Source organism: Coloeus monedula (genome assembly GCF_965178545.1).
Source record: "Coloeus monedula genome assembly, chromosome: 26".
NCBI lineage: Eukaryota > Metazoa > Chordata > Aves > Passeriformes > Corvidae > Coloeus > Coloeus monedula.
Genome location: NC_138806.1, coordinates 5240278 through 5253027, shown reverse-complemented (window position 1 = coordinate 5253027; position 12750 = coordinate 5240278). Strand labels below are relative to the sequence as shown.

At 55.5% G+C, this 12750-nt stretch overlaps 1 protein-coding gene across 1 annotated transcript in view; it reads left to right on the top strand.

The window, feature by feature from the left end:
• SOCS7 (suppressor of cytokine signaling 7) overlaps positions 1-11438 on the top strand; it is a 29139-nt gene extending 17701 nt beyond the window's left edge. The window contains exons 7-10 of the mRNA XM_082297523.1: positions 2224-2352; positions 6467-6602; positions 7652-7794; positions 8782-11438. Coding sequence (XP_082153649.1) covers positions 2224-2352; positions 6467-6602; positions 7652-7772 — 386 coding nt within the window. The 3' untranslated portion in view covers positions 7773-7794; positions 8782-11438. The remainder of the gene's footprint in view (positions 1-2223; positions 2353-6466; positions 6603-7651; positions 7795-8781) is intronic.
• The last annotated feature ends 1312 nt before the right edge of the window (positions 11439-12750 follow it).

Below are 12750 nucleotides of genomic sequence, written 5' to 3'. Positions count from 1 at the left end.
TGGTCTGGCTGGAATCTTCCAGGGGTCTTTCCTAAGGAATTCCCGGATTTTGGGGCGGGCAGGGGTGTCCGGGCTGCTCGGGCTGGGCTGGGTCCCGCTGGGAGCGCTGGCTCCGCCTGTGCCCGGCTCCGGTTCCATCCCGGGCACGTCGGGTGACAGCGCCGGGGCCGAGGCGCCCCACGTGATGAGCCGGGCCCTAATTAACGATCCCTTTAATCAAGGAGCAGCAACACGAAGCTGCTCCCGTGGAAAACGATCCCTGGGTGTCGTGGTTTGGTCCAAAATGCTCATTCCTGTTTATCTTCTGTGAGATAAGAACGAGGAGGAACGCAAAGCCGGCCCCAAAGTTGAAAGAATAGAAAGAAGTTTATGAACAGACCTAAAAGAGGGGAAAAAAAAATTATCCCACACCTTCAGAGCTCTCCTCCTCCCCCCACCTTCCTCCCTTCTCCCACTGACAATGGGAAAAGACAACCCTGGAGATGTTCAGTCTGTTACCACTTCCAGAATAACCTTGTTCCGTCCATTTAGGAAGAGAAGTCTCTTCTTGCTCGTGCTATGAAAACAGTATCACAACGAGACAGCCGCCCACTTCCAAGTATTGTTCAGTCCATTTAGGAAGAGGAGTCTCTCTGCCTGCGTGTGAGTCCTTTCCCCCAACTTGCAGCTTTTCCCGCAACTGCTTTCGAGGGTCCACTCTTGAAGGTTTTTGGGGTACAATTTTAAGGTTGAGCCGTTCAGAAACAAGAACAGAGGCCCTTCTCCTTCCCTGGGAGCAAAGGGTCTTCATCATCTTCATTGTTAGGACAATCTCTGGGAACATATCTAGGGACTGAGGTTTCTCTTTTCCCATTTGGAGCAAAAGTCCTCATCTGGTTCATCTCTAGGGACTGAGGTTTCTCCTTTTCTGTTTGGAGCAAAAGTCCTCATCAGGTTCATCTCTAGGGACTGAGGTTTCTCCTTTTCTGTTTAGAGCAAAAGTCCTCATCAGGTTCATCTCTAGGGACTGAGGTTTCTCCTTTTCTGTTTAGAGCAAAAGTCCTCATCAGGTTCATCTCTAGGAATTTTCTCCTTTCCTGTTTGGAGCAAAAGTCCTCATCAGGTTCATCTCTAGGAACTGAGGTTTCTCCTTTCCTATTTGGAGCAAAAGTCCTCATCAGGTTCATCTCTAGGAACTTTCTCCTTTCCTATTTGGAGCAAAAGTCCTCATCAGGTTCATCTCTAGGGACTGAGGTTTCTCCTTTCCTATTTGGAGCAAAAGTCCTCATCAGGTTCATCTCTAGGAACTTTCTCCTTTCCCATTTGGAGCCAAAGTCCTCATCTGGTCCATCTCTCCCTGCCCAAACTTCTCATGGAATCACAGCTGCGTCAGCATCTGCCTATCTCAGCGTTTGCTCACGAGTTGAACACTCCACCCCCCAGATCTTCATGAAATTACAACAGGATACTCTGATATATCACAGCTTCACAACAGAATTTCAGCTTGAAGCATCTCCTCTCTCTCTCCCCTCAGGTTTCCAGCTCCTCACAGCACTAAAAGGGTCAATCTCACCTCGGCCTTGCAGCTTTGCAGCTGGAATGTTGAATTTCCTTATCTCAGAGCGGGATGAGCCGAGCTGCTCCGGCTGCCCAGGGCAAGGCAGGGCGGGGTTCTGCGGGTGGAACAGGGCCCATGGCTCCAGGATGGCCATGGCCCACTGGCCCCCACACGGGGCCCGTAGCCACCTGTCTCAGCACCAGAAACGAGACAGAGCTGGGTGGGGGGTTTGTCTATTCTTAAATGTGCATCACAGAGGGGTCAAAATTCACAATTTTAAGTGGATTAAAGAATTGTCCGTATTCAACCTGGCCGCTGCTGGGTCCTGTCAGGTCCCAGAGGAAGCTGTGAGCACCCCTTTGGCAAGGACACCCCTTCCAGGACTGTGCTTGCTGACCCATGGCACCGGGAAACGCCGGCAGCCGGGGTCACCTTCCTTTGGGAATGTTGGGATGGAGCGGGGACGCTGCTGAGGAATGTTGGAAACGTGGATTTTGGTCCCCAAAAGTGGATTTTGGTCCCCAGAGCCCTTGGGGTCACCCCCCCAAGTGCCGCTGTCCCGCCTCATCCCGGCTCCGCCAGGAGCCGTTCCGGGATCGCTGGATTTGTCGCTTCTGTGATGCTGCTTTCCCAAAAATTCCTGGGCCTGGGATAACGGGAATGACGTCCCTGTGCTCTCTCGGAAGGGACCTTCAGCCTCTGGTGCCACCCCAAGTTCGAGGACCGCTGCCAGTCCGTGGTGGAGTTCATCAAGAGGGCCATCATGCACTCCAAAAACGGGAAGTTCCTCTACTTCCTGCGATCCAGGGTTCCAGGTGAGCCTGGGAATGGGTTTGCCTGGGATCCAGAATTCTGGGAATGGGTTTTCCCTGGGATCTGGGGTTCTGGGAATGGGTTTTTTCTGGAATCTGGGGTTCTGGGAATGGTTTTTTCCTGGGATCCAGGGTTCTGGAAATGGGTTTTTCCCTGGGATCCAGAGTTCTGGGAATGGTTTTTCCCCAAGATCTGGGGTTCTGGGTTTTATTCTGGAATCCGGGGTTCTGGGAATGGTTTTTCCCTGGGATCCAGAATTCTAGGAATGGGTTTTTTCCGGGATCCGGGGTTCCAGGAATGGTTTTCCCTGGGATCCAGGGTTCTGGGAATGGGTTTTTCCTGGGATCCAGAATTCTGGGAATGGTTTTTTCCTGGAATCCAGGGTTCCAGGTGAGCCTGGGAATGTTTTTTTCCTCCAGTTGAGCCTGTTTTTTTTCTGGGAATGGGATTTTCCTGGGATCCAGAATTCTGGGAATGGTTTTTCCCCAGGATTTGGGGTTCCGGGAATGGTTTTTTTTTCTGGAATCCAGGGTTCTGGGAATGGTTTTTTCCTGGGATCCAGGGTTCTGGAAATGGGTTTTTCCCTGGGATCCAGAGTTCTGGGAATGGTTTTTCCCCAAGATCTGGGGTTCTGGGTTTTATTCTGGAATCCGGGGTTCTGGGAATGGTTTTCCCCTAGGATCCAGAATTCTAGGAATGGGTTTTTTCCGGGATCCGGGGTTCCAGGAATGGTTTTCCCTGGGATCCAGGGTTCTGGGAATGGGTTTTTCCTGGGATCCAGAATTCTGGGAATGGGTTTTTCCTAGGATCCAGGGTTCTGGGAGTGTTTTTTTTCCTGGGATCCAGAATTCTGGGAATGTTTTTTTCTGGAATCCAGGGTTCCAGGTGAGCCTGGGAATGTTTTTTTCCTCCAGTTGAGCCCGTTTTTTTTCTGGGAATGGGTTTTTCCCTGGGATCCAGAATTCTGGGAATGGTTTTTCCCCAAGATCTGGGGTTCCAGGAATGTTTTTCCCCTGGGATCCAGAATTCTGGGAATGGGTTTTCCCTGGGATTTGGGATTCTGGGAATGGGTTTTTTCTGGGATCCAGGGTTCTGGGAATGGTTTTTTCCCACCATCCAGGCTTCAAGGTGGGCTCGAGTTTTGCCCTAAACTTCCAGGCAGGAGGAGGGTTTGGGATGGGGGGATTTGATCCCTCTCAGCCCTGGGGGATGTTCACTGCCTGGGGAACGGCTGGAACTCGGGAATGTCCAAATTCCCTGGATTTTGAATGCCTTGGAATCCCCTCAGCCACTTGAAGGGATGTGCAGGGCAGGGCCTGGCCGTGCCTCTTCCCTCTTCCTTCTGCATCCCTAAAAACCCCACTGCTGCCCAAAGGGATCGTTCATCCGCTGGCTCGGAGCTCGCTTTTCCCTGGATCTGCTTTTCCAGCCCCCTCCAAACCCCCTCGGCAGAAATGCCCCTCAAAAAACCCCCTCCTCCAAAACCCCTCTGCAAAAACACCATCCCCTTCCTCCAAAATCCCCTTCCTCCAAAATCCACCTTCAAAACCCCCTCTGCAAAAACCCATCCCCTGAACCCCCTCCTCAAAAACCACACCTCCAAAACCCCCTCTGCAAAAACCCCTTCCTCCAAATCCCACCCCAAACCCCCTCCTCAAAACCCCCTTCTCGAAAACCTTCCTCAGTTCCCACCCCCAAACCCCCTCCTCAAAAACCCCTCTGCAAAAACCCCCTCCTCCAAATCCCCCTCCTCCAAATCCCTCCTCAAAAAGCCACCCCCAAACCCCCTCCTCAAAAACCCTCCTCAAAACCCCTCTGCAAAAACCCATTCCCCAAACCCCCTCCTCAAAAACCCCCTTCCTCAAACCCCCTTCCTCAAATCCCACCCCCAAACCCCCTCCTCAAAACCCCTCTGCAAAAACCCATTCTCCAAACCCCCTCTTCAAAAACCCCTCTGCAGAAACCGTCCCCTAAACCCCCTCCCCAAAAACCCTGCCTCAAAAACCCCCTCCTCAAACCCCCCTCCTCAAATCCCACTCCCAACCCCCCCTAAAAAACCCTCCTCAAAAACCCATCCCCCAAACCTCCTCCTCAAAATCCACCCCCAAACCCCCTCCTCAAATCCCACCCCCAAACCCCCTCCTCCAAAATCGCCCTCCTCAAAAACCCCCACCTCAAAACCCCCTCCTCCAAACCCCCTCCTCAAATCCCTCCTCCAAATCCCCTCCTCCAAAATTCCTCCTCCAAAATCCCCTCCTTCAAATCCCTTCCTCAAATCCCACCCCAAAACCCCCTCCACAAAACCCCCTCCTCAAATCCCACTTCCAAACCCCCTCCTCCAAAATCCCCTCCTTCAAATCCCCTTCCTCAAATCCCACCCCCAAACCCCCTCCTCCAAAATCCTCCTCAAAACCCCCACCTCAAAAACCCCCTCCTCCAAACCCCCTCCTCAAAACCTCCTCCTTCAAATCCCCTCCTCAAATCCCACTTCCAAACCCCCCTCCTCCAAAATTCCTCCTCCAAAATCCCCTCCTTCAAATCCCCTTCCTCAAATCCCACCCCAAAACCCCATCCCCCAAACCCCATCCTCCAAATCCCACTTCCAAACCCCCTCCTCAAAACCCCCACCTCAAAACCCCCTCCTCAAATCCCACTTCCAAACCCCCTCCTCCAAAATTCCTCCTCCAAAATCCCCTCCTTCAAATCCCCTTCCTCAAATCCCACCCTCAAACCCCCTCCTCAAATCCCACTTCCAAACCCCCTCCTCAAAACCCCCACCTCAAAACCCCCTCCTCAAATCCCACCCCCAAACCCCCTCCTCCAAAATTCCTCCTCCAAAATCCCCTCCTTCAAATCCCCTTCCTCAAATCCCACCCCAAAACCCCATCCCCCAAACCCCCTCCTCCAAATCCCACTTCCAAACCCCCTCCTCCAAAATTCCTCCTCCAAAATCCCCTCCTTCAAATCCCCTTCCTCAAATCCCACCCCAAAACCCCATCCCCCAAACCCCCTCCTCCAAATCCCACTTCCAAACCCCCTCCTCCAAAATCCTCCTCCAAACCTCCTCCTCCAAACCTCCTCCTTCAAATCCCCTCCTCAAATCCCACTTCCAAACCCCCTCCTCAGAATTCCCGTCTGGGTTCGGAGCTGCCGGTGCCTCCCGAGGGAGGGATTTGCAGGCAAAGGGGGCTCTGCCCCCTGGGCAGGTTTGGATTCCCGCTGATTCCAGAGCTGGGGGAATCCTGGGAAGCTCCCGAGGTTCCTCAAAAGATGGGAGAGGGAATTTTGGTGTGGGAGGGAATTTTGGTACGGGCGGACAGCGACGAGAAAAGGTGGAATGGGTTTAAACTGGGAATGGGGCAGGGATAGATGGGATTTTGGGGATGAAATTCCTCCCTGTGAAGGCTGGGATGGAATTCCCAGAGAAGCTGTGGCTGCCTCATCCCTGGAATTTTCCAAGGCCGGGTTGGACGGGGCTTGGAGCACCCTGGGATAGTGGGAGGTGCGGGGTGGGACTGGCTGAGCTCCCAAACCACTTCCATGACTCCCTAATCCCAAACCATTCCATGACTCCCTAATCCCAAACCATTCCATGATTCCCTAATCCCAAACCATTCCATGACTCCCTAATCCCAAACCATTCCATGATTCCCTAATCCCAAACCATTCCATGATTCCCTAATCCCAAACCACTTCCATGATTCCCTAATTCCAAACCACTTCCATGACTCCCTAATCCCAAACCATTCCATGATTCCCTAATCCCAAACCACTTCCATGACTCCCTAATCCCAAACCATTCCATGACTCCCTAATCCCAAACCATTCCATGATTCCCTAATCCCAAACCACTTCCATGATTCCCTAATCCCAAACCATTCCATGATTCCCTAATCCCAAACCACTTCCATGACTCCCTAATCCCAAACCATTCCATGATTCCCTAATCCCGCTGGATCCCAGCCTCGCCGACAGCTCCTCATTCCCAGCGCCAGCCTTTCCCTTGGGAATCAGCAGCGCTTCCTTCCCAGCGCAACCCTTCCCTCCAACATCCCCTTCTTTATTTTCCAGCGCGATCCTCATCTCCAAAATCTCCTTTTTTTCCCCCAAAACAAGGTCTCCCTCCGACTCCCGTCCAGCTCCTGTATCCCGTCTCCAGGTTCAGCAACGTCAAATCCCTGCAGCACCTTTGCCGCTTCCGGATCCGGCAGCTGGTCCGGATCGATCACATTCCCGAGCTCCCGCTGCCCAAGTGAGTCCCGGGATGGATCCCAGGGGGGAATCCCGGCCATTCCCTCCCTCCTGAGCAGCAGGAAAGGGGATCTGGGAGCACGGCGAGGATTCCCGGAGGGAATAACTGACTTTTCCAGCCTTGGAGGAGGGTTTGTTTGGGAATGGGGTTTTGGAGAGGGGGTTTTGGAGGAGGGAGTTTGGAGGTGGAATTTGGAGGAAGGTGGTTTTGGAGGAGGGATTTTTGAGGGTGGGGTTTTTTGGGAATGGGGTTTTGGAGAGGGGGTTTTGGAGGAGGATTTGGAGGAGGGAGTTTGGAGGTGGAATTTGGAGGAAGGTGGACTTGGAGGAGGGATTTTTGAGGATGGGGTTTTTTGGGAATGGGGTTTTGGAGAGGGGGTTTTGGAGGAGGATTTGGAGGAGGGAGTTTGGGGGTGGAATTTGGAGGAGGGATTTTTGAGGATGGGGTTTTTTGGGAATGGGGTTTTGGAGGAGGATTTGGAGAAGGGAGTTTGGAGGATGGGGTTTTTTGGGAATGGGGATTTGGAGGAGGGAGTTTGGAGGTGGAATTTGGAGGAGGGATTTTTGAGGATGGGGGTTTTTTTTGGGAATGGGGTTTTGGAGGAGAATTTGGAGGAGGGAGTTTGGAGGAAGGCAGATTTGGAGGAGGGATTTTTGAAGATCGGGTTTTTTGGGAATGGGGTTTTGGAGGACGGGGTTTTCCAGGAGGAGAATTTGGAGGAGGGAGTTTGGAGGAAGGCAGATTTGGAGTGGGTCCTGCGGGGTTTAGGGATGCCGTGGGAATGCTGAGCAGCTCGGGAATGAGGCGTTCCCTGCCGTGCCGAAGCTTTGGGAAGCAGCTCCTGCTCCTGTGGAGGTGCTGGGCGGGCTGGGAAGAGGCTCTGCCTGGGAGAGGCTCCGGCTGTGCTCCGGGGAGGGCTGGGAAGAGGCTCTGCCTGGGAGAGGCTCCGGCTGTGCTCCGGGGAGGGCTGGGAAGAGGCTCTGGCTGTAGTTTGGGAATGTTGGAGGTGCTGCGGCTCAGGGATCCGGCTCTTCCCGGTGTTTTTCCAGGCCCCTGATCTCCTACATCCGCAAGTTCTACTACTACGACCCGCAGGAGGAGGTTTACCTGTCCCTCAAGGAGGCCCAGCTCATCTCCCGACAGAAGCAGGAGCCGGAATCCTCCACGTAGCGGAGCTGCCGCGGCGCTGATGGTACGGGAATGGCATGGGAATGGCATGGGAATGGCATGGGAATGGCATGGGAATGGTCTGGGGATGGTCTGGGGATGGTCTGGGAATGGTCTGGAGTGGTTTGGGAATAGTCAGGAATGGTCTGGAGTGGCTTGGGATGGTCTGGGAATGGTTTGAAATGGTCTGGGAATGACACGGGAATGGTCTGGAGTGGCTTGGGATGATCTGGGAATGGTCTGGGATGGTCTGGGAATGGTCTGGAGTGGTTTGGGAATAGTCAGGAATGGTCTGGAGTGGCTTGGGATGGTCTGGGAATGGTCTGGGATGGTCTGGGAATGGTCTGGAGTGGTTTGGGAATAGTCAGGAATGGTCTGGAGTGGTCTGGGAATGACACGGGAATGGCACAGGAATGGTCTGGAGTGGTTTGGGATGGTCTGGGAATGATCTGGAGTGGTTTGGGATGGGAATGACACGGGAGTGGTCTGGGGATGGTCTGGGATGCCGCGGGAATGACATGGGAATGGTCTGGAGTGGTCGGGAATGGTTTGGGAATGGCCAGAATGGTCTGGGGATGACATGGGAATGGTCAGGAATGGCATGGGAATGGTCTGGGGATGGCCGGGATGGTCTGGGAATGACATGGGAACGGTCTGGAGTGGTCTGGGAATGGTCTGGGAATGCCCAGGGAATGGTCTGGGAATGCTGCTCCTTCACCCCAGGATCAGACCCCCATCCCTCTGTTCTCCTCCTCCCCCTGGAGGAGTCGTGGCCGCTCATTCCGTGGTCTTTTATCATTCCCAGCTTTTCTTCGGGAAAGGGAACAAGGTTTCCTGGCCTTTCACCATTCCCAAACTTTCCTTGGGAAAGGGGAGCAGGATTCCATGGCCTTCCACCATTCCCACCTTTCCTTGGGAAGGGGCCTACCCTATTCCCATTCCCAGTCTCCTTCAAGCCCCAATCCCTCCCAATCCCACCTGATCCCAAATTCCTGATGTTTTTTCCTGGCAGGAATTTGGTTGTTGCCCTCCTGCCGCCCGAGCCCGGCCGTGGTGGGGAGGAGGAGGAGGAGGAGGAGGAGGAGGCAGAATTCCTGCTGCTGCTGCTGCTGCTCCTGCTCTTTTCTCCGGAGGAGAGGGCCCAGCATTCCCGGGAAGCCCAGCAGAGCAGGATCCGGAGCCCCGGCTCCTGGGAAAAGGAATCCCAGGGGGGGAAACCCGAGCCCGGCTCCGCGGGATCCCCGCGGAACAAAGAACGTCACGGCGCCGTTCCCGAGTTTTCCTGGAAGTTTTTCGTTTGGATGTCTCTGGATTTTGAGTTTTTTTTGGCTTTTCAGCACGAGTTTAAAATGGATCCCGCTGGATTTTCCGAGCCCGCCTTGGGAATTCCAAGGTGTGGGGAGAGAGGGAGGAAAAAGGGGGGAATTCTCTGGGAAGATCCGTCTGCTCCGAGGCGGCGTGGCAAGGCTTTGATCCGCACTGGAGAGCTGCAGATGGAGCCAGGGGGATGGAATGAGCCCCGGGAATGAGCCCTGGGAATGAGCCCCGGGAATGACCCTTGGGAATGAGCCCCGGGAATAAAGTGTGGAATTCTGAGCAGCTCCGCAGCTCCCCCGCTTCCCAGGATTTGGGAAAAACGATCCAACCCCACCCAGGATGGAGCAGCTGAGCTTGGCAGGAGCGTCCTGGGAAAAGCTGGAAGGAAGGAAGAGCGCGGGATGGGGTGGATCCAAAGGGAACATTCCCGGAGCAAACACTGGGAGGATTCCCCTGGATCCCTGGGAAGGTGGGAAAGCTGCTGCTGGAATTACTGGAGCTGTCCCTGGATCAAAGGAGCTTCCTGCAGGAATCCCGGTGGGATGGGCGCTTCCAGCCTCTCCCTGGCTCATTCCAGAGGCTGGGAATGGCGTGGTTTCCTTTGGAGCACCGAGGATTCTCCTGGAGCAGCTCCTCCCCTCCCTGAGACATCGGGAACAGCAAATCCCGGGAGAGTTGTGGCTCTTTCCCGTTTTTTTTGGGCACAAATTCCCCCCCTCGCCCCCTTCGGATCCCGCTCTGCTGCTCCATCCCCTGAGCAGGAATTCCGTGGTGGAGCTTCCAGCTGGGAATTCCGGAGAAGCCTCTTCCCTCCTGTTTCAAGGAGCTGCATCCCAGTGCTCTGAATCCAAGGAATTGCTCCATCCTGCTGGATGTGGGGATCCCCTGGGAGCTGCCAGGACCTTGGGGGGATGATCCCAGTCCTGGAATTCCCGTGGATTTTAATGGAAAAACTCCTCTGGCCGAGCTGCTTTTCCATGAAAGGTGCTACAAATCCCGCCCTGCCTGTCGCCTCCAGCTGGGATTTGGAGGGAAAAAACCACAATCCTTAAAAAAAAAATTCCAGGTTTCCGGGTGAAACTGAGCTTCAAAATCCATGGAAATACCTCATTGGGAATGTGGGAGGGAAAACCTTCCCGAGAGCCAGGCCTGGGCCGGCTTCTTCCCAAAAAAAAACCCCGAGAGCCTGGAAAAAGGGAACAGGAAGAAGGTGTGGATGAGGGATGGATAATGGGATGCAGGAAGTTGGGAAGCTGTGAGCCTCTCCTGGGAGAATCCAGGGATTCTGGTGGGGGCGGCGTTCCCAGTCCTTCCCGCCCCGCTCCGGCATGGAGAGCTTTGGGAATGGGGAGCGGCAGAGCTGGGGGAGCACCGGGAATGGCAGCTGGGCGGCTTTTGGGGGGAGGAAACGCCGGATCCCGCTCCGGGATGGGGCTGGGGAGAATTCCTGCAGCTCCGTTCCCAGTGTCCCATCCCAGTGTCCATCCCAGTGTCCATCCCAGTGTCCCACCTCATCCCAGTGTCCCAGGAACTTCCAGTTCCCCATCCCAGTGTCCCAGGAGTGCTCCATATCCCATCCCAGTGTCCCAGGAACTTTCTGAGTCCCATCCCAGTGTCCCAGGAACTCCCAGTTCCCAGTGTCCCAGTGTCCCATCCCAGTGTCCCAGGAACTTTCTGGGTCCCATCCCAGTGTCCCAGGAACTTTCTGGGTCCCATCCCAGTGTCCCATCCCTGTGTCCCAGGAACTTTCTGGGTCCCATCCCAGTGTCCCATCCCAGTGTCCCAGGAACTTTCTGGGTCCCATCCCAGTGTCCCATCCCTGTGTCCCAGGAACTCCCGGTGTCCCATCCCAGTGTCCATCCCAGTGTCCCATCCCTGTGTTCCAGGAACTCCCAGTTCCCAGTGTCCCAGTGTCCCATCCCAGTGTCCCAGGAACTTTCTGGGTCCCATCCCAGTGTCCCATCCCTGTGTCCCAGGAACTCCCGGTGTCCCATCCCAGTGTCCCATCCCTGTGTTCCAGGAACACCCAGTGTCCATCCCAGTGTCCATCCCAGTGTCCCACCTCATCCCAGTGTCCCAGGAGCGCTCCATATCCCATCCCAGTGTCCCAGGAACTCCCAGTTCCCCATCCCAGTGTCCCAGGAACTTCCAGTGTCCCATCCCAGTGTCCCAGGAGCTCTCTGTGTCCCATCCCAGTGTCCCAGGAGCTCCCAGTGTCCCAGGAGCTGCCGGTGAGGGTGGATTTTAGGGACAACGCTTGAATCCCACCTTCCCGTCCTTGCAGGATTTATCCCAACAATCCCACGGAGCTCCTGCTGTTCCTCGAACCTTGGGGGCAGCTTTTCCCAAATTCCGGCCGGTGGGGGAGGATTTGGATCTGAGATCATGGAGGAGGAGGCTGTGGGATCGGGAACGGGGCTGTGGGATCGGGAACGGGGCTGTGGGATCGGGAACGGGGCTGTGGGATCGGGAATGAGGCTGTGGGATCGGGAACGGGGCTGTGGGATCGGGAATGAGGCTGTGGGATCGGGAACGGGGCTGTGGGATCGGGAACGAGGGTGTGGGATCGGGAATGAGGGTGTGGGATCGGGAATGGGGCTGTGGGATCGGGAATGGGGCTGTGGGATCGGGAACGGGGCTGTGGGATCGGGAACGGGGCTGTGGGATCGGGAATGAGGGTGTGGGATCGGGAACGGGGCTGTGGGATCGGGAATGGGGCTGTGGGATCGGGAATGAGGCTTTCCCATGGATCCGTGGAGGCTCCTCAGCATTCCCAGGGCTCTGCTCCTCCTCTCCCTGCTCGGAGCCAGGAGCTGGAGCAGATCCATGGATCGGCCTCGCTCCGGGGCTGATGGAGCTGGATGAGATCCCAAAACGGACCGGAACGAACGGCCCGCTCCCGAAATCCATCGGGAAAAAGCTGCTCCCGCACCTCGGGGTGGGAGGGAGGCAGGGATGCGATCTGGGGAGGGCTGGGAATGATCCCGGGGTTTTACTGCGCGGCTGGAATGAGAGGAGGGACAGGGACAGGAATCCAGGGACATCTCCTGGGTTGGGAATTCCTGTCCTGGATCGGGAATTCCTGTCCTGGATCGGGAATCCCTGTCCTGGTTTGGGAATTCCTGTCCTGGTTTGGGAATCCCTGTCCTGGTTTGGGATTTCCTGTCCTGGTTTGGGATTTCCTGTCCTGGTTTGGGAATTCCTGTCCTGGATCGGGAATCCCTGTCCTGGATCGGGAATCCCTGTCCTGGTTTGGGATTTCCTGTCCTGGATCGGGAATTCCTGTCCTGGTTTGGGATTTCCTGTCCTGGATCGGGAATCCTTCCCAAATCCCTCTGGATTTTAGGAACGGAGGGATTTTTCCGTGTGCTTGAGCTCCTTTGGCTTTTGGGACCGGGGGGATTCCTGCGGTGGCTTTGGGGAATGTGGGATTGCTCCCAGTGCTCCCAGTGCTCCCAGTGCTCCCAGTGCTCCCAGTGCCACGGGCTGGGTGGGACCCCCCTTCCCAAAGATCCCTTGGGATCGCGGGGGGATCCCGGCAGCGCTGCCTCCGACTGTGCCTCCGGCTGCAAAGCACAACCAGTGCTCCCAGTGCTCCCAGTGCCGCCGCGGGGCATTCCCAGTGCTCCCAGTGCTCCCAGTGCCACCTTGGGGCATTCCCAGT